The sequence below is a fragment of the Perca fluviatilis genome, chromosome 12 (genome assembly GCF_010015445.1).
Source record: "Perca fluviatilis chromosome 12, GENO_Pfluv_1.0, whole genome shotgun sequence".
In the NCBI taxonomy this organism is placed as follows: Eukaryota; Metazoa; Chordata; class Actinopteri; order Perciformes; family Percidae; genus Perca; species Perca fluviatilis.
Genome location: NC_053123.1, coordinates 32223318 through 32246580, shown reverse-complemented (window position 1 = coordinate 32246580; position 23263 = coordinate 32223318). Strand labels below are relative to the sequence as shown.

The 23263-nt window shown below is 41.2% G+C and overlaps 1 protein-coding gene across 1 annotated transcript; it reads left to right on the top strand.

Moving 5' to 3' along the window:
- Positions 1–16370: 16370 nt before the first annotated feature.
- Positions 16371–17703, top strand: LOC120569544 (trace amine-associated receptor 13c-like). The gene is made up of 2 exons (XM_039817410.1): positions 16371–16534; positions 16887–17703. Exons 1-2 carry the CDS (start codon positions 16371–16373, stop codon positions 17701–17703), a joined length of 981 nt encoding a protein of 326 aa, XP_039673344.1.
- The last annotated feature ends 5560 nt before the right edge of the window (positions 17704–23263 follow it).

Here is a 23263-nt window from a genome sequence, read left to right as displayed (position 1 = left end):
CAGTGAAGTCACCCATTGGTTTGTTTACTGCTGTTTTGAAGCTAGGAGTTTGAATTTTGGCCAACACTATCTTGGTATTTTGAATACAGAAGTGACCATATTTGGTCAGCTGGGGAGAAAGATACATCTCAGCCACCATCCGGTCCGCTGTACACCGTGTATGATTTCACTAAGCTAAACGCCAGAGATGTTCACAAGTCATTTTTTGGAAGTCCAAGTCGAGTCTCAAGTCTTTGAGGGGCAAGTTCAAGTCAAGTCTCAAGTGTTTTGCCACGAGTCCAAGTCAAGTCTCAAGTATCTGGCCATCTGAGCTGTCACTAACACTGTATTGTTAAATTTCATGAATTCAAAGCATGTCCTGTAGCTACCATCCATTCAGTACAGTATCAAAATCAGTTGTAGGATAAATGTATGGGGTCTACTTAACACATCCCTCTAGCCCTTGGACCTGGTGAAATGTTAACCTAAGTCTGTCACATCATATGGATACAAATATAAAGATACAATTTGCTTGTTCCCAGGCAATCCCAATATTTTTGTTATATCTCTTTTCGGTGTTGTAATTTGTTGACGTCCCTAAGCACTCGTTTTACTCCCGGTAGCAGCAGAGAGCAGAAGCCAGCAGGCAAGTGTCATTTAAATAAACTGCTGGTGTACTTACAAACTTTCCAATCAATCGTTTTATGAGTACATAACCTATTTGTACTAGTGTAGAAGTTTGGTATCATTTTGGGCATTATTAGTGGGGTAATGTACAAGATACACTCTTGGATCCATTAGCGCCTGCACTAAGCTATTCATCTGATAATGCTAACTCGCCCAATATTCGACCCAGGTGAAAAAAGCTTTTGGGGGGTTGTTTGGCTCAAGGTCATGTTGCAAAGGACCCTAGGGTGAAATTACTCCGAACCATCACTTTAAGTGCAACTCGAGTCCGAGTCTCAGACTCAAGTCCCCATCTCTGTTAAACACTAGAGAGGAAACATTGCTGATCTTTAACTGGCTGATTTGAGTCATCCAGTAGAGCTTTCCGGGCCTAATGTTGGGATTTATATGGAAAAAGTACACAGGGCGATACTCTGGTAAGAGGAAATTATGTTTAACCATGTATCCAGCCAATTTAAATAGCTCACGTTACTGTTTTGTCTGAGTTAATGTCATTTAATATGGTATGTGGCGTTTTCATTTGCCAGGTGCAAATGTGTCACCAAAACAATTCCCCTCCCGAGACTATTTTGCAGAATTGTGAATGGGTTAAAGAAGTGTTTTTTTTCTCCTATCCCAGAATGCATCTGTGGACCTTACGCCACAGTGCTGTGGAGATAGAGCTAGAAATCCAAGACCACGGTTTCATTTGGATTTGAAAAGTTATCTGTAGGACAATATTAGGACAAAGTAAATGAAACAAGTGTAGAAAATGACAAAAGAGAGATTGATAGGGAGACAGTGTGAGAAGAAGGGTTAAAGCCAGTGAGAGCGATGATGGTGGGATGTGCAGAGTGAGGGAGGAGGAGCATCAGAGTCAAACAGGGACTGAGAGAGAGGAGGGGGTGAAGAGAATGTGAGAGAGATAATTCAGTTACATGACTCAGGTTTGTTCAGAAAGCTGCCAGAGCTGCAGCTATCTGCAGATCTCTGCAGATGGAGGTTGAGGACAGAGCCGAGCTCTGCTTTCCACAGTTCCCAAACACCTCCTGCAGGAAGCCCTCGCCTCCTTGGCCCCCAACAGTTACCATTATGCTGTATTCCATCTCTCCGATCACTGTGGTTCTCAACCTGCTCATCATCATCTCTATCTCCCACTTCAGGCAGATACTAACTTCTCAGCTTCTCTCTACAGGATTTGTAACTTAAAAATGTGATCAGCTGCTGTATATTTAGAAGAATTGTCTTTGAGTTAGTTCTGAATAATGTTGCTCCAAATGTCTGACTTTAATGCCAGAGACTGTTGTTCATGTCCACTCTCTTACCAATATTAAGCATTGTTTCTGTCCAACGTGACCTCAACCAAGTCATTTTAACTGTTTACACTTAAACATATGGTAACTACTGATGTGGTGGAATGGAAAATGTTCAAACTCATTTTCATTTTGAATACTTGTTTTGTTAATCTTGTTGGTTAAATGGTGCTTTTCTCTTTCCCCTCAGGCAGCTCCACACACCCACCAACATCCTCCTCCCATCTTTGGTTTTTTGGTTACTAATTGTGTGTTCTACGTTTGATCTTCTTGCCATCATCATTCCCTCAGCCTCAATAGGTGACATAGTTCTCATATCAGCTGACCGTTATGTGGCTATTTGTGACCCTCTGCACTACACCACTAAAGTCACTGCAAGAAGAGTTAAATTCTGTGTTTGTGTGTGTTGGCTCTGTTCTGTTACCTACAGCCTTCTCTTTTTAATGGATTTTCAGTCTGAACCAGCGTGGTATAAATTCTGCTACGGAGAATGTATTGTGTTCAATGAATACTTCTTACTGCTTTTTGATCTTTTTGTTAACTTTGCTGTTCCAGTTACTGTCATCATAGCTCTGTATCTGAGAGTATTTGTCGTGGCTGTGTCTCAGGCTCGTGCCATGCGCTCTCACATTACAGCTGTCACACTCCAGCATTCAGTGACTCCAAAGGCAAAGAAATCAGAGCTGAAAGCAGCCAGGAATCTTGGTGTTCTTGTAGTTGTTTTTCTAATATGTGTATGCCCGTTATACACCATAAAATTCATGGCTTACAACTGGATTATAGCTTTAATTAATAACTTTTCATACATTCTGTATTTGTCTAACTCTTGTCTAAACCCTGTGATCTATGCCTTCTTGTACCCCTGGTTTAGAAAAGCAGTTAAACTCATTGTAACTCTTCAGATACTGCAGCCTGGCTCCTCTGAGACCAACATGCTGTAGAGAGGCGGTAGAGGGACTGAGATCAGACTCGGTCTAAGGATAAATGAATGACTATGTTCCTGCTGTTCAGTGAGTGAGTTATCAAATACAGAAGGTGAAGATATGATTACCCATCAAGTAAAAAACCTGTGTTTCAGCTATTGCTTGTCGTGCACTTTTCCTCTCTGCAAAGAGTCCTAAGCACCATATACTGTCTCTAGGTAATCACCGGTTTAATTAATAATTTTCACAGACACAGCATCATCTCTGTGATTTGTGTCCATGTTGTTGCTAACAGAAAGTACAGGCCTGCTGGGCTCCTGTTTCACAGAGAAAAAAGATGTCCCTGAACAGCCACACTTTCCCGTCAAGTAGAGAAAACCATCAGCTGTTGTTTATCAGATACAACTGTCAGCACAAAAGATCATGTTCTCTTTCAGCTCAGGGAGAAAAGTTGTTTTTTCACTTTAGTGCCATTCATGTTTGATCCCTGTATCACATTTGTTACTATGACACAAATACTTAAAGCACTATTAATTTAAATGTCAGGTACATTTACCTTATTTTCGACAAATTATGTGAATGCGATGGGTTGCCATTTAAAATCATTTATCACATTTAATGTCATGCATTTAATTGTACATAGCATTGTGTTTTTTTTGTAAAGTTGCATGAAATATAATAAACAAGACATATTCATAATGTAACTCCATGTCCTGGACTGGTCAAGAAAAACCACAAGAGAATATAATGATGTGGTGAAACACAGAACAAAAAATAAATAAAACTACAGTAACCGTAAAAGCTACAGAGGGGGGTTTAGAGAATGTGTTTACCGTGTCTCTAAGAACACGGGTCACCAGGGGTTACAAGCCTGCAGGGCATTAATCAGTTGAACAGACAGAACCAGATACTCTTACTGGCCGTTTTCCAATCATCTCTAATTCTCACTATGTGATAGGCATTTCAGAGCTATGAAGCTGCATTTAGACAAGATTTTGTGAAAAAACACAGCCCTTTCATTCATTTAAATATAATAGGGCCACTCTGTTGAGGCAGCAGGGCTTTGTTAAATAAAAAAAAAGCAGTGGAACAACATTTGCTGGCAGGTAATGTGATGTCATCCAGAAAGGTGTCACGTCTGTAAATAGGGTCAGGAAAGGAGGGATTAATTAAAGTCAGAGAGAAACTAGGGTTAGGGTTAAATATGATGGAAACGTATTTGATTGTTTAGGTGTCTTATTAGCCTTCATACTCCTGGGCATCTGAGTGGGATTGTTGCATTCAAACTTGCCCAAACGAACCGCACCAAGGGGGAAAACCAACCCTAGTGTAGAGCTACATTATCTGCAAACTCAAACTGCCACAGTTATTCCAGAAGATGGAGCTGTTGACTTGTATTTTGCAGGATAGTAATGGAGTACAGCAGTTGAGATGACAAGGTGAATAGTGGTGTAGTCAAGTCAACCTTTGCCAAGTCAAAGACCAGGACTAGTCAAGATCGAGTCTAAATGAAAGACAGGAAAATGGAATCCTCTTCAAGACCACTTAGTTACCTGTTCATAATGTATGTGATGCAAGAGACACTATATCTTTTATTTTAAGATAATCATTTTGCATTATTTTTTTGTCATGATCCAAAAGCAAGTACAGTGTAACAACACCGTAGGATCAAATGAGGCTATAGACAGGTGTCCCTAAAAAATACTAATGTTCCCATTCTTGAAACTTATATATATATATTATATCACTATATTCTTGACCAAATACCTCAATATCGATATTGCGGCGATATTCTAGTGTTGACAATTGGTGCTTCAACAAAATATCTTCACACTTAGATTTTAGATAAGTAATCATCAGTAATGTGGACATAATGACTTGCTAACATGCTACTAGCTTATGTAATAAGTTAGCTAAGGTTTAGCTGAGGCATCGTGGCCCTACTGGCTAATTTACTGTTAATGGAGACAGATAACGTCACCACTGAACTAACTAATTAACTAGTTAATTCATTAAGTAATGAAAATGCGCTAATTAGCATACATTTAACAAGGCTCTGCAGGTGAACAGGATAAACAAAATAACTAAAACATATCAGGACAGAACTTCCCCAGTTAATGAGTTAAGAGTCTTTCCTCCTTAAATGTTAGGTTTAAATATGTAGATTAATTTAGAAGAAATCTGAAGATGCAGCCTAAACCAAATACCATCTCAGTGTTTATTTTGGAAGTTTATTTCAATAACAGTAAAAGAAGACATGGAAGCAAAATAGACCAAAATCTCTAAATTGACCAAAACATGAAAAGAGTGTCCTGCATTAAACAGTAACTTCATTATTTTGATCGTAGGCTCCTCATCTAATAACAGCAACAGCCTTTTTTCAGTTTAGTGTGAAGATTTTTGTTGAAATTTCTTTTTATAAAAAAGACTTTTTGCAAAATAAACAAATTCTTAGTGAAACTATGTCGCTCTCCTTGGTACAGTCACTTGTTCTAAATATAGACTTGAAACTAGTAGCATAGAAAAGATGCGCATTGTGGCAGAGTTTCCTTTGGTGTTTGTGATTAACCTGGTGAATACTAAAAAGGTTATGTGTGAACTATATCATTTTTTGTTTATTAAAAACTATTAAACAATTGCATAAGGGAAATAAGATCAATTGGTAAGGTAGTCAGAGTTGTGTTAATAGATTAAGAGTTTTGTTCATATTTCATATAAATTATTATTTATTAACTATTAAGCCGTTGTTTTCCTTGAGGCCCTGCCGCCCAAAATGTCTCTGCACGTCCCTGCTAAGATGCGAGGAAGGGAATCAAGTGGAGGAGTCGAGGAGGAAATTATAGGGCCCTATTTCAACGATCTAAGCCCACAGCCTGACACGCATGGCGCAGGTGTGTTTAGAGCGTTTCCAAATCCACTTTTGGTAGTTTGACAGGGGGAAAAAGGGAAAAAGATGGAATTGCGAATTTAGAATATTCCATGCCTTTGTCTCTAAAAACACATTTCACAGCAGTAGCTTGACAAAAAGAAATGATATCACACCAAAAAAAAAAAGACAGTACAAAGAAGTATATCGGTAAAACATGGATTCATTTTAAATCTAAAAAGTTCTTTGTATAATTTTTCCTCTCAGTGAGGATTTTGAGTTGTTAAACACAGGTTTATATGATAACACGACAGCTCTGTTCAATTTTCAAATGTGCTTTCCAACTCAGAGTGTCTGCCGTGTGAAAAAACGCTCAGATTTTACTGGCAAATTGGAGTTAAAACTTGTATTTTCATATATGCACGGGTAGAAGGTTGTGAAAACGCAAGTTATGGGTTGCCTGGAACGCGACCTTAGTCTGTCCCACCTTTTCTGAGGCCTGAAGCTGCATTTAGACGGACAACAACAATGTGTAAATAACAAAACAAAAAACACAGCACTCCTATTCATTTACATGAGACCTCTCTGTTGATGCAGCAGGGCTTTGTTAAAATAAAAGGTCAGGGTCATCCAGTATCTAAATTTAACCTGGTACAACTTTTGCTGGCACATTACAACATAATAACTTAATATGTGTGTGTGGTGTTTCTATGTATGTGTGTATGACAAGAACAGATACTTGCACAATCCAACTCTATGAATGAACTGGTCAAGAGGAAACATTGCTGATCTTCAACTGGCTGAGGCGAGACATCCAGTAGAGTTTTCTGGGCCTATCGGTGGGATTGTTATGGAAAACGTACACAGGGCGATAGTCTGGTAAGAGCAACTGATGTTTAACCATGCATCCAGCTAATTTAAGTAGCTCACGTTACTGTATTGTGTGAGTTAACTTAATTTACTATGATGTTTGCCGTTTTCATTTGCCAGGTGCAAACGTTTCATCGAAATAATTTCCTTCCCAAAACTATTTAGCAGAGCCATCGATCACGCATTAACTTCCCCCGCCAGGAACCAAGGAACCAAGACACCATGGAAGACTGGAGCGGTTGCGGTTACATTTGGTCTCGACATTATTTACACACTCATACTGACCGACAATAGACTCACACACTGGCCACGGTTACATTCGGCAGCCTGGTGCGTGGTCTCTTCGTGACAGTCTAACTACCATGTAGCAACATTCATTTCTAACATTTAACTTAACTACCAAGATAACATTACATGTATTTGTATGTGATATAATACTTTCCCCTTGGTAATGTAGCCTATGAATTTGTATGTACACAATCATCTAAGTTGCACGAAAAATAAAGGCTTCTGGGATCGGTTGATAAATCAAACTTGCTGAGAACCTAGACACTCATTTGAATATAGACCCATCCAGTACGCTCGGTTACGGTCCTTACGGTCTCGTTCAGTAGCCTGGTGCGCTGGTCTCCTAAACTTTAAATAACTACCAAGATAACATGACATGTATTTGTATGTGATGTACTTTCCCATCGATAATGTGTGAATTGCCATGAACACAATCATCTAAGATGCACCAGAAACAAGGCTTGGTTAATAACTCAAACTTGCCGAGAACCAAGACACCGCTTGATTACATTACTCGAGCAGGCCGGCCGGTTGCACGGTTACATTCGGTCTCGTTCAGTAGCCTGGTATGCGGTCTAGGCATAGACAGGGTCTAGGGAGCTCATTTCCTGATTGATTCTTCCACCACCACTCATCGAGAAAAAAGATAAATGAATGAATATATTCCTGCTGTTCAGTGAGTGAGTTATCAATTACAGAAAGTGAAGACATGCATTCCTGTTTTTAAGTCTAAATTGTGTATGATGAACAATTGAAAGGCCTGTGCTTCAGCTTTATCTTGTTGTGTATTGTGTCTCTCTGATGCTGCTGCATTTAAAGAAAGAGTCATAAGCACCATATACTGTTTCTAGGTCATCACCCAGTTTAATGCAAGCTTTAAATTCACACATGTATTGATCAGTGTCAGAGACAGAGCCAGATACTCTTAATGGCCACTGGGGGTGTTAAAGGCTATTTTCCATTTGTCCCAAAATCTCACTAAGTAATAATCGTTTTTGAGGTGTGAAGCTGCATTTAGTTTGTGAAAAAACACAGCCCTCTCATTCATTTAAATGGGCCACTCTGTTAAAGCAGCAGGCCTTCTTTTAAAAAATCAACAACAAGAAAACAACAGTGGTACAAGCTTTGCTGGCACGTAATGTGACATCATCCAGAAAGGTTGTGTCTGGGGTTAAGGTCAGGAATGGAGGGATTGATTAGGGTCAGAGGGAGAAACTAGGGTTAGGATTGGGTTAAAACACAACGCCCGGGAGGGGACACGGGCACAAGAGGACCGATTGTGGACGGACAGCGGGAGAATAAAACTTTAAACACCAACACACCTGCCCTGGCCTCTCTCTGGGAGACATTACAAAATAAATAACTAAAATCAATAAAAAAAAGTATATATATATGTGTGTGTGTGTGTGTGTCTGACAGACTTTCAACTCACACCTCCGGCGGAGCTTTACGTGCATCCCTGTGGAGGCTGGGGGCATTGAACCCGAGTGGACAATGTTCAAAGTTTCCATTGCTGAAGCTGCGGCGAGGAGATATTAAAATATAGATAAAGCAAAAATTATAACGGACAACTAAGGCATTTTTAAAAATATTTATTAAAACATTTGTAAAAACATATTAGGTGGGACCCCCTCTGCAAGTGGAAATTAACCCCCGAAGAGGTTTGGGTGTAGGGATGAAAGTGAGGCCTTTTTCCAGGATCTCCAGCTGTGTGGGTGTGAGGGAGAGAACAGTAGAGAGATTGGTTCTATTTGAATGAAGGGGGGTTGTATTCTGACAGTTGGTCCCCGTTATTAGTTTAATTGCTGTTTCCAGTACTTGGGTTGATTTCTGCAAGAAAAGTATATTTGGATGTTATTGTGTTATTGAGGGTTGTTAGTAGGGCCTGTTGCCGTCTGTTCAACCTGTTGGAGAAGTTTATTACAGGGATGTAAATGGTGGCGTTAGGAAATGTAGTGTAACCAGTTTTTACCATCTGCTGTAGCTGTTTGAGTATGGTAGTCTGTTTGTGTTCTGAAAGGCAGTTATTAAGTCCAAATGAAAGTATGACGTGTTGTGTGTCTGGTTGTGGGTGTAGTGTTTTTAAGATGGCTGTTATGTGGTGGAAGGTAGCTCCGGGGTAACTGTCAACCTCTATGTGTGGGTCTGTGAAAGATGGAATGTGTGAAAGGTTGGAGTCTCCAAGAAAAAGGGTCCGCTTCCCCACCTCCAGCAACCAGTCTTGTATTTTTTTGAATGTGCGTGGGTGTGTGTGTGGTTCCAGGCACCCTGGGGAGCCAGGCGCTGCTACAGAGGCATTCTTTGGGATAGAGGTGGATAACTGAGATTTTTGGGGTGGAATCAGCTTTTTGCTGTTCATTTGTCCCTTTATCATCATCGTTTTGATATCCACCTCACTGATTGGGTTTCTCCCACAGGGCCCTGCAGCTAACAGCTCTGGCTCCCTCTGCTGTTGGTGGGATGTAATGGACTCTGTAGGTGAAAGAGATGGAATGGTGTTACTGCAAGGCAGAGCAACATTGGTTATTCCATTGCTGTGTGCAATGTGGGTTGTGTCAGGCAGTGAAGAGGGTGGGGTGGAGGAGGCAGAGGGGCAGGCAAGGGACTCAGCCTGAACCAATCCAAGCCGAGTTCTTTGGCCGACAGTGGGTTAATTTCCACTCCCACCTGTCGTCTTGGGTTACGTTTAGGGAGTTGGATTGGGAGCTGAGTCACCTCACCGGTGGAGGGGGGGAGGAGGAAGGAGGGGGAGAAGGGGGGGAGGTAAATAGGGTGGGAAAGAGAGGAGAGGTAGAGATAGGAGATGACTTAACTATGTAGGTTCACTTTTAAACAGAAGTAAACAAGGAACTAGAATTGGTGATATTTCTGTTGATGATGTTTGGGTTATAGGTTTGCAGTGGCCTCAATGCAGATGGATCATTCTGCATTATTATTTTCAATAAGCACTGTAAGATCAAATTAGGCCCTATTATTAACTTTATTAACAAGCAACACAGGTATCACTGAAGGAATTGATATGTTCCCATCCTTGAACTAATTACTTGTCCTGGTGCTTGTCTAAACATGGAATCAAAAGTGATAACACAACGCCACTTTTGCATTTTTGCTTCAGATCGTTTCCGTCTAAACATAGCTCTAGCTGGGTTTTAAATTAATGTAGGTGACGTTTAACGGTGATGGCATGTGGCTACAAGTCATTTATCAAGATTGGGAAATCAACGTACCATTCTCCCGCTGATCTGGCCGGTCAAATTTTCAAATGTAGACATCAGAGCAAACAGAGGAAATATGACCCACAGGAGCATTTTCTGCCTTCATATCTAACCCTAACTGACGCGGTTTTAAACAGTCGCAGAGTGGTTAGGTAAATGCACCAAAACTACTTAGATATGTTTAGAAAAAGATCTTGGTTTGTGTTAGATCAGTACATTTGTACATTCTGTTCACACGTGATGCAGAAGGGGACATAGTTCCGTGAAGTACAAAAATAAACAAATCACTGTTTATTTTCAAATGGGACACTAATCCCAGCCTGTGTGGCTGGTGGCCAAAAAAAGTTAACTTTAGGCGCTCTTTACAATCATATGGTATTAAAAATAAAAAATGCATTAAAACAAAGTCTTCAGCAAGTTGGCAAATGAGGCTATGCTTTGATGTTTTAATTAGCAGAGCTAAAACTGAAATGCCAAAACTCATCTCCCAATAGATCAGTGTTTGATGGGCTAAATGACCATTTACTTTGTTGTGTATAGTGGGCATCGTCAGACACACAAACAGTTCCCAACAGGTCCCGTGAGATTTGATTAGTCTCTCTATGAACAATGTTTTGCAGCCCAATAGTGGCTCCTAAAGACGGTGTGCTGAACCCCTCTGGACAGGAAGTTTATTCACACCTGCATGGGTTAGTCAGATGATGAGATCTCGACCAATGAGGTGTCACTGCCAGCAGAGGTGTGAAGACAAACAAGCATCAGCATGAACTCATTAACATATGATGTAATCATTACTGAACAGGACTGTTTTTTCAGTTGATATTGTGTCTGACAATGCAATAATTTAATCAAGTGGAATTTTTTTGATTTTTTTTTTACATAAAAAGGGATTCAATTAGCATGTGTAATGTGAGAGGGGTTGCTGCCAGTCACAAATCTACAGAGAATTATCCCCCGACTGTGCAGCTCCTCTCAGCTCTACAGAGAGTTTTTAACTCACTGGTATTTTAAGGCCAAAACCTTTACTGTTTTTGTTCACTCTCACAGCTCTTATATTAATAATAATAATTATAGTAGTAGTAGTAATAATAATAATAATAATAATAATAATAATAATAATAATAATTCTATACATTTATATAGTGCTTTATCATAGACACTCAAAGCACTTCGGGGGGGACCACACTCTACCACCACCAATATGCCTTACGATGCCAGACACTCACCTCTCATCATAAAACCCACTGTACCAAAGAGTTTGGTGTAGCCCTGCAGCATTGGTGGAGGAAGTACTGAATCTCAGTACTTAAGTAAAAGTACAAATAACCAGAGACATATTTACTTTAGTAAAAGTAGAAGTACAACGATGACAACCCTACTTAAATAAATGTAAAAAGTACCTGATTTTAAATGTTCTTTTAAGTATTAAAAGTAAAAGTGCTTGCATAACAATTTATTCTCTTTATGTCTATATTCTAATAATAATAAAAAAAACAGTATGGGCCGTAACATTTTTATTAAGTTAATTTTAGTTCAATGTAATTGTGCTTACCATATTTGGCCCAGTTTACATTCTGAATCACAATTCTGGTTATCTATCAGGGTGATCTGCATGAAGCTCGACTTTGCATTATTTCCCAAGGGACAGTGAATGCTGCACACATTTATTTAGCGAGAACACACGGGCTTGGACAACAAGTACGTGGCTTCACAGCTGAGGAGGACCAGGAGTTTTTAAAAATAAATATACGGGTTGTATATTAACCCTATGTGAACGGATGCTTCACATATGACCAAGCAGAGTATCGGGATTAGCATTAGTAACGGGAGCGGTACGCGCCTGGCCAATAAATGCTACTGAAGAGCGGGTCTTAGCGTGGCCATAGTGGGATTGGTAATATCTCGAGCAGCACACGACTGAAAACGTGTGACGGTCAGGAAGACATTTTGGCAGGGGGAAAAACTGATCAGAAAATGTAACGGAACGTTTCAGAAATGTAGTGGAGTAGAAAGTACAGTAACGATAGTTACATTCCACCACTGCTCCCTGAGGTCCAAAAAGTGCCTTGGAACACACTGAAGCGATGCCGACTTGAGCGTACGTTCTGCGTGTGCGAGAGACGTAATACAAAAAAAATGCCGGAAATGCCGAACGCGTCACGTGGGTCTGGCTTCTCCAGCTGACTGATAATGGTGGCTTGTTCTAAATACGATCTCGTATTTTACGATCTCTTATTTTACTGAAAACATTTTAAGCGAGAAATAGGCTGTATAATAGTTGCTGAATCTGTCTTCATTTCAGATCGACAAAGGTCAGTTTAAAAGATTTTCGCCTGATTTTGAGAGGCGTTCGTCACTCATCCCGCTCGCCATTTAAGGGTTTGCACTCCACCAATCAGATTGGTCATTGAGTCCACCTGCCTGCCCTCCGATCCTGCAAGTCAGGTCGGCCAAAATGAAGGCCGACGGCCCCCCCCCACAGACCAAGGCACGGATCACACTAAAAAGAATCGAGTCACTGACCGCCCGACGGACGGTTTTTGGGTTGGTGTGTCAGGGCCTTAAAACCCTACTGAACCAAAGACTTTGGTGCAGCTCAGCGGCAAATAGAGACTGGCTGGTGAATAGTGGATGATTTAGCAGGTTAAGAGGGTTAAGGTTAGGGGTGATGTGCTGCCGGAGTGCACCAACATGTTCGGATGGGGCCATAGCAATTGAGCAAACATGACATAAGGACACAAAGTATAAGAGCACCAATTTCTGTGTAAGAAAACAGGTTTGGGTGGTGGACAGGTCAAACAAAAACCGGACTTTCACCCAGGAGACCAGGGATCGTGTCCTCTTTGAAAACAAAAGTAGTGGGTAGTATTTTCTTGCCAACGATAGGGCGTCAATTAATGAAATGCTCCTCTGGGTCGTATAAGAGGGTAGGGATAAACAACCTGTATTGTCATTGGTTTGGAAGACTTGTTGGACCTTTTACAATCCTGCTTTTTCTGGTTCTGCATCTTTTGGCCAAGTGAATGCTTTCAGTGTTATTTTGTAGTGCTAACAACAAGACTACGCCAGCAAAATTCATTCAGACTGCAAAGGAGAGGACAGATGGGAGGTGGGAAGGCCCGAGGCTTGCTGACTGTTAGGCTATGCTAGCAGGCTGAGAATCAGAATAGTTAGAAGTCAGCAGGGAATCAAGCAGAGGGCTGAGAATACAGCTATTTGAAGGTAATATATGAAGTCGAAGCTAACACTGACAGCTGTAGGGCAGCTAACATAAACTTTAATTGTCTCCATGAAGCTGCCAGCTAACGTTAAGCTCTTATAACTTGCGACGCAGTTAGGAAACAAGAACGAGCTAACTAATGGTAACATTAGCATTTTGGCTCGTTTTATGTCAATTTTAAAGTCATGTTAAAAGTATTTCCCATCCTTCTTCCGATTTCCCGTCGCAGCCTGTTGAATGACAATAGATTACCACCACCTGCTGGTATTTATTGGTAGTTATTTCATTTGCTTGATGCGCATAACATACATGGTACTTGGCTGTCGGCTGTAGTCTCTGTGGTATGTCCAAGTGCTAATTTTGGGCCAAGACAAAGACGAGGTGGGCCGACGCCACAGTCGGCCTTCGTTGCCACAAGTTCCTGGCTGTCAGCTCGGTGTGACAGGGACTTTTGTTTTGCAAGTCTTGTTACCCAATCATTTATTCCAGTTCCCTGCCCACTCCAGCTGTGCCTTAGTTCCTCGTGTAATTTACGTGTCATGTTCTTGGAGTTCTTATATCACTTTGTTTGTCATTGTGCCCTTGGCACCTCATGTTCATCCTGTAATAGTTTTCCAGTGTGTTTTCCTTGGAGTAATAAATAGTAAGACCTTTTGTTTCTCTATCCTGGCTGTTGCTGTCTCTGCATTTTGGGTCTGAACCTGCACAACCCTGACAGGAAAGATATCACTGTCCACCAGAGATTATGATGGATAAGTGTAAATGTAGAGTAAATGAAAATGGTAGAAAGAGAAAAATCAATTGCATGACATGTCTTGGCAGAAAGCTTCCATAGCTGCAGCTTCTCTCCTACTACCACTGATGAAGAAGAGACGGGACGAAGCAGAGGTCTGCACAAGGTCTGATGTTAGCTAACATTAGCCTCACAATCTTCTCACTCTCAATTAACATAAGCTAATAAATGTTAGCCCGATATGCAAATATCCAAACTCAATTGGCTAGTTCCTCTGACAGCAAACCATAGATTGTAAATATGATGGACGTAGCATCTGACTGCTGTTTTGAAGCTAGGAGTTTGCATTTTGGCCAACACTATCTTGGTATTTTGAAGACAGAAGTGACCATATTTGGTCAGCTGGGGAGAACGACACAGCTTAGCCACCGTCGTGTATGGTTTCACTGGCCCTGCACTAAGCTAAACACTAGAGAGTAAAAATTGGTGATCTCCAACTGGCTGATTCGAGATATCCAGCAGAGTTTTCTGGGCCTATCGGTGGGATTGTTATGGAAAAAATACACACGGAGATACTCTAGTAGGGCACATGATGTTTAACCATATATACATCTAATTTAAGTAGCTCACATCACTGTATTGTGTGAGTTAACATAATTTATTATTGTATGTGGCGTCTTCATTTGCCAGGTGCAAATGTGTCACCAAAACAGACTGTTTTGCAGAGACACCGTCTCTGCATACAGACTTTCGCACCTCCCGAGTGAATTGTTATTGGGTTAAAGAAATGAAAATGAATGTTTTTTTTCCTATCCCAGAATGCATCTGTGGGGTAGCCAGACTGTTCTCCAAAGGGCTGCGTAGACAGAACTGGCAATGCAAGACTACTGTTTTAGAAACTTTAAGGGCCCTATTTTAACGATCTGAAACGCAAGTATGAAACGCAAAACGCAAGTAGCTTTGTGTGTGGATCTCGGGCGCTGTTGCTATTTTACCGGCGGGATAAATGACTCTTGCGCCCGACGCAAATCTAAAATGGGTTGGTCTGAAGTAGCTAGGTGTGGTTTGGGCGTAACGTGCAATAAACCAATCAGAGCGTCATCTCACATTCCCTTTAAGAGCAGGGCGCTTGTTCCCTGGCGGATTGCTATTATGACGGCGGATTTGCCTGGCGCACGCCAGCGGGAGCTGCCGATGGGAGATGCGGCAAAGTAATAAATGCCCATCTTGGCCGGGTGGCGATGTTGCTGCGGCCTCTCGGGCGCATCTCCTCAAGTCTGGAGAGGATTGCTGCAGACCATGGAGCGTGGGCCTCCAAACGCACCACCTGCTCCTGCTGTGCCCCTTCCTCTTCCCCCCACTCCATCTCCGTCCACCCGCTCCATCAGGAGCGCATCGCGCATTGCTCCTGGACCAGATCCCGCCGTAGTTCAACATCACGTCTCCTTAAGTCCTCTAATATTTCCTCATTTATGTCATCAACACATCCATGATTCATGGAAATGTTGAGTAAAACACAACAAGCAACAAAGAATGCTGCGACTTTTTGAGGACTGTAAGTGCCTCCTGATCTATCCAAACACCTGAAGCGCATTTTCAGTAATATTTTCCTTTGTAATTATGTATGGTTCGCAAAAATGGGAACTGCTGCATCCATTTAGATGAGAGAAGTGTATGCGCGTTGTGCACACGCTACATTATGGCCAAGCATGCGCCCCTAAAATAGCATCTGAATAACGCGCTACTGACTTTAGACTAGCGCCACTGACTTTAGACCAGGTTTTTCCTGGTCAATGGCGGAATTGTTTTCTGAAACTGCAGAATAGCACAAAGTAACGTTTGCGCCTGAACACGCCTCCTCTTTTCGCTGAACCGCCCCCAGGAGCGCAAATACATTCCCTAATTTACCGACGTGCGTCTGTGGAGGGAAAAGTCCGCTGTGCGTGGGGTGCAAAATAGGAATGATACATGCGTCGGTGTACAAAGGCAATTGCGCCGAGTGCAAGATAGGGCCCTAAAAGTAATTCATAGGACAATAATAGGACAAAGGAAAGGAAACAAGGGTAGAAAAAGACAAAAGAGAGATTGGATAGAGAGACAGTGAGAAAGGCAGGGTTACAGAGAGAGCGATAAAGATGATGGTGGGATGTGCAGAGCGAGGGAGGAGGGGCATCAGAGTCCAACAGCGACTGAGAGAGAGGAGGGGATGAAGAGAATGTGAGAGAGATAATTTAGTTACATGACTCAGGTTTGTTCAGAAAGCTGCCAGAGCTGCAGCTATCTGCAGATCTCTGCAGATGGAGGTTGAGGACAGAGACGATCTCTGCTTTCCACAGTTCCCAAACACCTCCTGCAGGAAGCCCTCGCCTTGGCCCCCAACAGTTACCATTATGTTCTACTCCATCTCTCCAATCACTGTGACTCTCAACCTGCTCATCATCATCTCTATCTCCCACTTCAGGCAGATATTAACTTCTCAGCTTCTCTCTACAGGAATTGTAACTTAAAAATGTGATCAGCTGCTGTATATTTAGAAGAATTGTCTTTGAGCTAGTACTGAATAATGTTGCTCCAAATGTCTGACTTTGATGCCAGAGACTGTTGTTCATGTCCACTCTCTTACCAATATTAACCATTGTTTCTGTCCACCGTGACCTCAACCAAGTCATTTTAACTGTCTACACTTAAACATATGGTAACTACTGATGTGGTGGAACCGAAAATGTTCAAACTCATTTGGATTTGTATTTTCATTTTGAATACTGGTTTTGTTAATCTTGTTGGTTAAATGGTGCTTTTCTCTTTCCCTCCAGGCAGCTCCACACACCCACCAACATCCTCCTCCTCTCTCTGGCTGTCTCTGACCTTCTAGTGGGCCTCGTGCTGATCGCTGTAGAAGTTCTCAGAAGAACATCCTGCTGGTTTTTTGGTGACTTTGTGTGTTCTACGTATACTCTTATTTGCCTCATCATTCCCTCAGCCTCAATAGGTGACATAGTTCTCATATCAGTTGACCGTTATGTTGCTATATGTGACCCTCTGCATTACACCACTAAAGTCACTGCGAGAAGAGTTAAATTCTGTGTTTGTCTGTGTTGGCTCTGGTCTTTTACCTACAGCCTTCTCTTTGTAAAGGATCTTCCGAATCAACCAGGGAGTTATAAACTCTGCTACGGAGAATGTTTAATGTACAGTGATGCCAGCTCACTGCTTTTTGATCTTTTTATTAACTTTATTGTTCCAGTTACTGTCATCATAGCTCTGTATCTGAGAATATTTGCCGTGGCTGTGTCTCAGGCTCGTGCCATGCGCTCTCACATTACAGCTGTCACACTCCAGCATTCAGTGACTCCAAAGGCAAAGAAATCAGAGCTGAAAGCAGCCAGGAATCTTGGTGTTCTTGTAGTTGTTTTTCTAATATGTGTATGCCCGATATGCATCTTAACATGGGTACCTTACAACTGGATTGTAGCTTTAATTCATTCCTTATCAGTCATTCTGTATTTGTCTAACTCTTGTCTAAACCCTGTGATCTATGCCTTCTTGTACCCCTGGTTTAGAAAAGCAGTTAAACTCATTGTAACTCTTCAGATACTGCAGCCTGGCTCCTCTGAGACCAACATGCTGTAGAGAGGCTGTGGAGGGACTGAGATCAGACTCGGTCTAAGGAGAAATGAATGAATATGTTCCTGCTGTTCAGTGAGTGAATTATAAAATACAGAAAGTGAAGATATGATTACCCATCAATTAACAGTCCTGTGTTTCAGCTATTGCTTGTTGTACACTTTTCCTCTCTCACCGGCTTAATGCAAGTTTTAAATTCACTGACACTTATGAAGGGTGTTTTCTTCCCAGGGAACCGTTTCTCCTTTTGATGGAAACATTTCACAACTACAGCTTTGAACTCATGTCTCTATGTTTGGTCACAGCATCATCTCTGTGATTTGTGTCCATGTTGTTGCTAACAGAAAGTCCAGGCCTGCTGGGCTCCTGTTTCACAGAGAAAAAAGATGCCCCTGAACAGCCACACTTTCCCGTCAAGTAGAGAAAACCATCAGCTGTTGTTTATCAGATACAACTGTCAGCACAAAAGATCATGTTCTCTTTCAGCTCAGGGAGAAAAGTTGTTTTTTCACTTTAGTGCCATTCATGTTTGATCCCTGCATCATCTTTGTTGTCTATGAAACAAATATTTAAAGCACTATAAAGTTCTTTTAAAAGTCAGGATTTCTAAAAGACAGGATTATTTACAGTTCATCAGATAATGAGTTACATTTAACTTATTTTAGACAAATTATGTGAATGCGATGCATTGTCATTTAAAATCCTTTTTATTAGAAAAATGATCACATTTAATGGCATTCATTCAATTGGACATAGCATTGTGATATTTTCTTTTGTCAAGTTACATGAAATATAATAAAAAAGACATTCATAATGTAACTCCATGTCCTGGACTGGTCAAGAAAAACCACAAGAGATGTGTTGAAACACAGAACAAAAATAAATAAAACTACAGTAACAGTAAAAGCTACAGAGGGTGGGGGTTGAGAGAATGTGTTTACCGTGTCTCTAAGAACACGGGTCACCAGGGGTTACAAGCCTGCAGGGCATTAATCAGTTAAACAGACAGAACCAGATACTCTTACTGGCCGTTTTCCAATCATCCCTAATTCTCACTAAGTGATAGGCATTTCAGAGCTATGAAGCTGCATTAGACAACATAGTGTGAAGAAATGCAGCCCTTTAATTCATTTAAATATAATAGGGCCACTCTGTTGAGGCAGCAGGGCTTTGTTAAATAAAAAAAAAGCAGTGGTACAACTTTGGCTGGCAGGTAATGTGATGTCATCCAGAAAGGTGTCGCGTCTGTAAATAGGGTCAGGAAAGGAGGGATTAATTAAAGTCAGAGAGAAACTAGGGCTAGGGTTAAATATGATGGAAAAGTATTTGATTGTTTAGGTGTCTTATTAGCCTTCATACTCCTGGGCATCGGAGTGGAATTGTTGTATTCAAACCTGCCCAAACGAACCGCACCAAGGGGAAAACCAACCCTAGTTTGATTCAACCAAACTAAATGAGACCATTGTTAAAGCCTGTGCCATACAACAATTATTGTTCAGTGTAGAGCTACATTATCTACACAATTAAACTGCCACAGTTATTCATGAAATGCTCTGCTGACTTGCCAGAAGATGGAGCTGTTGACTTGTATTTTGCAGGATAGTAATGGAGTACAGCAGTTGAGATGACAAGGTGATAGTGGTGTAGTCAAGTCAACCTTTGTCAAGTCCAAGACCAGGACTAGTCAAGACCAGTGTTGCCACAGTTACTTTTGGTTTACTGTGAGGCAGCTCGGCATTGTCAGTAGTAGGATCTGGTTTATTATGGCACAAAAGAGAGCCAGTCAACGGTATTTAAGGGCAGCATTTCCTCTACAACATACTGCCCGACCAACTTCTTCAACTCTCCCCCACTTACTGGTTTTGCACCGAAGTCCAGCTTTTGTTGTTTGGGTGGTGGGGGACCTCCTGCTCTCTGCTTCGCACCACCTGGTGGGACTTGCTCTGTAAGTTTGACTGCAGTGCTGCGACTCCAAATGTTTCTTCAAATTTGATGTAGTGTTTTTGTAGCTAGATAGCACTTTGTCTCCACCAGCACAGAGTGTACAACCAACCTTAATACTGCTGTCTTTAGCTGACACAAACTCAAAATAGTGACTGGATTTCCAGCTAGAAAGCGCGCATCTCTCTCCTCCCTCCATTGTTGTTTACGTTTGTGTCGCTGTGTGGTACACGTGAACTGTCCACATGCTGAAAACGTGACTTGTCGCATACGTGACTTCACTCCGCGAGACGCAAGAAGAAAGCAAAAATATATATTTTTACTAAGGAAAATGACAAAAATAGTAACACACAGTGACTTGGATAAGTAACTTTAATCTGATTACTGGTTTGGAAATAGTAACGCGTTAGATTACTCATTACTGAAAAAAGTGCTCAGATTAGAGTAACGTGTTACAAGTAACGCGTTACGTGGCATCACTGGTCAAGACCAAGTCCAAATGAGAGACAGAAAAATAGAATCCTCTTCAAGACCACTTGGATACTTGTCCATAATGTATGTGATGCAAGAGACACTATATCTTTTATTTTAAGATAATCATTTTGCATTATTTTTTGTAATGATCCAAAAGCAAGTACAGTGTAACAACACTGTACTTGCTTGATCAAATGAGGCTATAGACAGGTGTCACTAAAAACACAGGTGTCCCCAAAAAATACAAACTTCCCATTTTTAAAACGAATCACTTGTGTTGAAGAATCCACAGTACAAAGTGTTCAGTGAAATTGTGTTTGTGGCCAAAATCAAAAAAAGCTCTCGCTGCTCGGCCCCTAATAATACAGGCAAAAACAATAGGGTCCACGCAGCTTCACTGCTCAGCCCCTAATTACCTACCTCTGGTATGTAAGGTATATCAAATGTGGCCTACCACACTCATCCCAGAGCTGAGAAATATAGTACACCCAAAAGTAAGTGAAAGAGCAAGACACTCCAATGGGGTTATTCACTGAAAAAAAACAGCTAATAATAATAATAATAATAATAATAATAAATTGAATTTATATAGCGCTTTTCATTGACTCAAAGTCGCTTTACAGGGCAGGGTAGATTATAAAAACAGAACAAAACAAAACAAACAAAACAAGATTCAGGCACAGTTTGGAGAGCGGGCGTGGGGCTAGTGATAGGCAGAGGTGAAGAGATGGGTCTTGAGGTGGGACTGGAAGATGTTGAGGGACTCATAGGTGCGGATCTCTTGGGGGAGGGAGTTCCAGAGCCTGGGAGCTGCTCTGGAGAATGCTCTGTCCCCAAAACTGTCCCCAAAACTGCGGAGTTTGGACTTTTGGATGGAGAGGTGACCAGCTGAGGTGGATCTGAGGGACCGTGAGGGTTGGTACGGGGAGAGGAGGTCAGTGAGGTATGAGGGGGCCAGATGGTGGAGGGCTTTGTAGGTGAGGACCAGGATTTTGTAGGTGATCCGGTGGGAGATAGGAAGCCAGTGGAGTTGTTTTAGGACTGGAGTGATGTGGTACCAGGATTTGGAGCGGGTGATGAGGCAGGCGGCTGAGTTCTGGACCAGTTGGAGTCGGTTGATGCTGGTAGAGCTACCATGGAAACAATGTTTTTTTGCACTTCATCAAAGGACCAAAAATGTAGTCTATTTAGCTAAATCGTAATAAGACGTATGTGGGTACATATAACATACACCACAAGTATGAGAGCACAATAGTAGCATCAGACATAATGATGGCAGAATCTTTAATAAGTGTGAATGGATCAAACTGACACTCCAAAATCCACTATGAAAACTAAAGATCAAGATGAAAGAGGAACATCGATATTGAACAGGCTGGCCTGTTTTGTAGCTCACTTGAACAAATCAAGCTAAAAGAGGTGAAGGAAACAGTAAACACTTAGAAGATAATTAAGTAAAATAGGTCAAATTATGCTAAGCCAAATGAATCTATGGACTTGTGTGCCGAACAGGTTTTTAAGCAGGAAGAGGTGTCAAATTATAAATACATGGTCTATAATCATAACCATACGAACTGTAAATTATTTAAAGCTTCTAAATTAAAATATCTTTGATTTTGTGTCTCCAGTCCCCACATAAGCATAATGCCAGATTACACAGTGGCATGTTAACCTAGGACACAAACTAATCTGATCATTTCAGACAGGTGTGTTGATGCTCTGAAACATCTAAAACATGCAGGGAAGGTTTCTAAAGAACAATGGCTGATTATGTAGAAGATGAGACATTGTAGCCGTTTGAACTCTCAATCTTCAGGTCCAAAGGTCAACACTGATCTCAGTAAGCTGTTGTCCAGGTGATGACTCTTCTAGATATTTGGCTATATTTTATTGAGTCAGCCTGAGTTGACTCAATAGGCTCGTTCGAGATGAGCCAGATCTGTGCAGAATCGATCACCGGCGATCGCCGCCCAATGCATGCTGGTTAGATTTGTGTCTGACTTGATCCCGACTTGCTCTGACGTCATCACACGTGGGCAACGATAATTTCACGAGATCAAGGCGGCCGCAGTTTTTAGAGCCAGGTGTCGCAGTTGCTCTCCACCGACTGCCAGACCCATGCGGACCCAGGGCATGCTGGGAAACACCGGCCCCTCAGCTGATTATATAAACTTTTTATTGATTTTAACTGTGATTTGTCTGATTTAAAAGCTTATTCTGTACAGAACACATGTTGTCTGGCTTATAGTTATGTTTAGAAGTCAGAGAGACTAAATCTGTTCAGATTATGGATCATCTACAGTGTGTTGTTAATTAAAATCAGCAACAGATGGCATGTAGAGCATTTTGACAGCTACTCTGTCATAATAAAAACAACTGGAGACTGTGTAAGAGCTGATATACGGGCCTAATAACATTTTATTAAATCAGAATTGGACCACAGTGTTTCTGTCACTTCCTGTTCAGCCTGAAGGCTGCTGGAATCAGCTGGAAAACTGTGGGCGTTTCTCAATACCAAGAATGCAAACTACGGACTTGTGTTCTTCGGGAGAACATTCTTGCTGGTTGTTCTTGGAAGAATTAACTCGCAAGTTCACAAGCACAGAAAACTCTGTTAACAGTTTGAGACGATGCGTTCTTCCTGTTATTGCTCAACACTCCCGGCACAGAGGCTACCTGCAGGGCTCCAAAATACCAGCTAGAAATAAAAACCACAACAATATAACCACTTTGTATTAAAACAATCTCCGGACAAGAAAACCTCATAATGCTACAACTATTGCAATAATATTGAAAAATAAAACTAATTGAGCTTTAATTTTATTGTGTATGGTTTAGCTCAAACACCCCTTACTTATTCAAAAGAGTGGAACGCAATCCCTACTATTATTAGCATATAAGTTTAAGTCAGTTTAAATTAAACTAATAAGTAGGCATATGCACTGGTGTGTCCTATGTGTTCCTATTAGTGTTATGTGGAATTATCATTTCTATATTATTGTAGTGCACTGTATATGCCCAGGGAGATGGAAATTAGAAATTCAAATTACAAAGGTTGGTGTCTCCTCTTTAGTCTACATAACATGTCATAGAATGTTACCACTTTATGTACAACTGTTTATTTATCATATAGACTGAAACTCAACTTCTA

What these genes read in the sequence shown, in the direction of transcription:
- LOC120569544 (XM_039817410.1), top strand. Translation starts at nt 16,371, where the DNA reads ATGGAGGTTGAGGACAGAGACGATCTCTGCTTTCCACAGTTCCCAAAC. An exon ending in ATCTCTATCTCCCACTTCAG is followed by an intron (nt 16,535 to 16,886) that starts GCAGATATTAAC and finishes CTTTCCCTCCAG; the next exon opens with GCAGCTCCACACACCCACCA.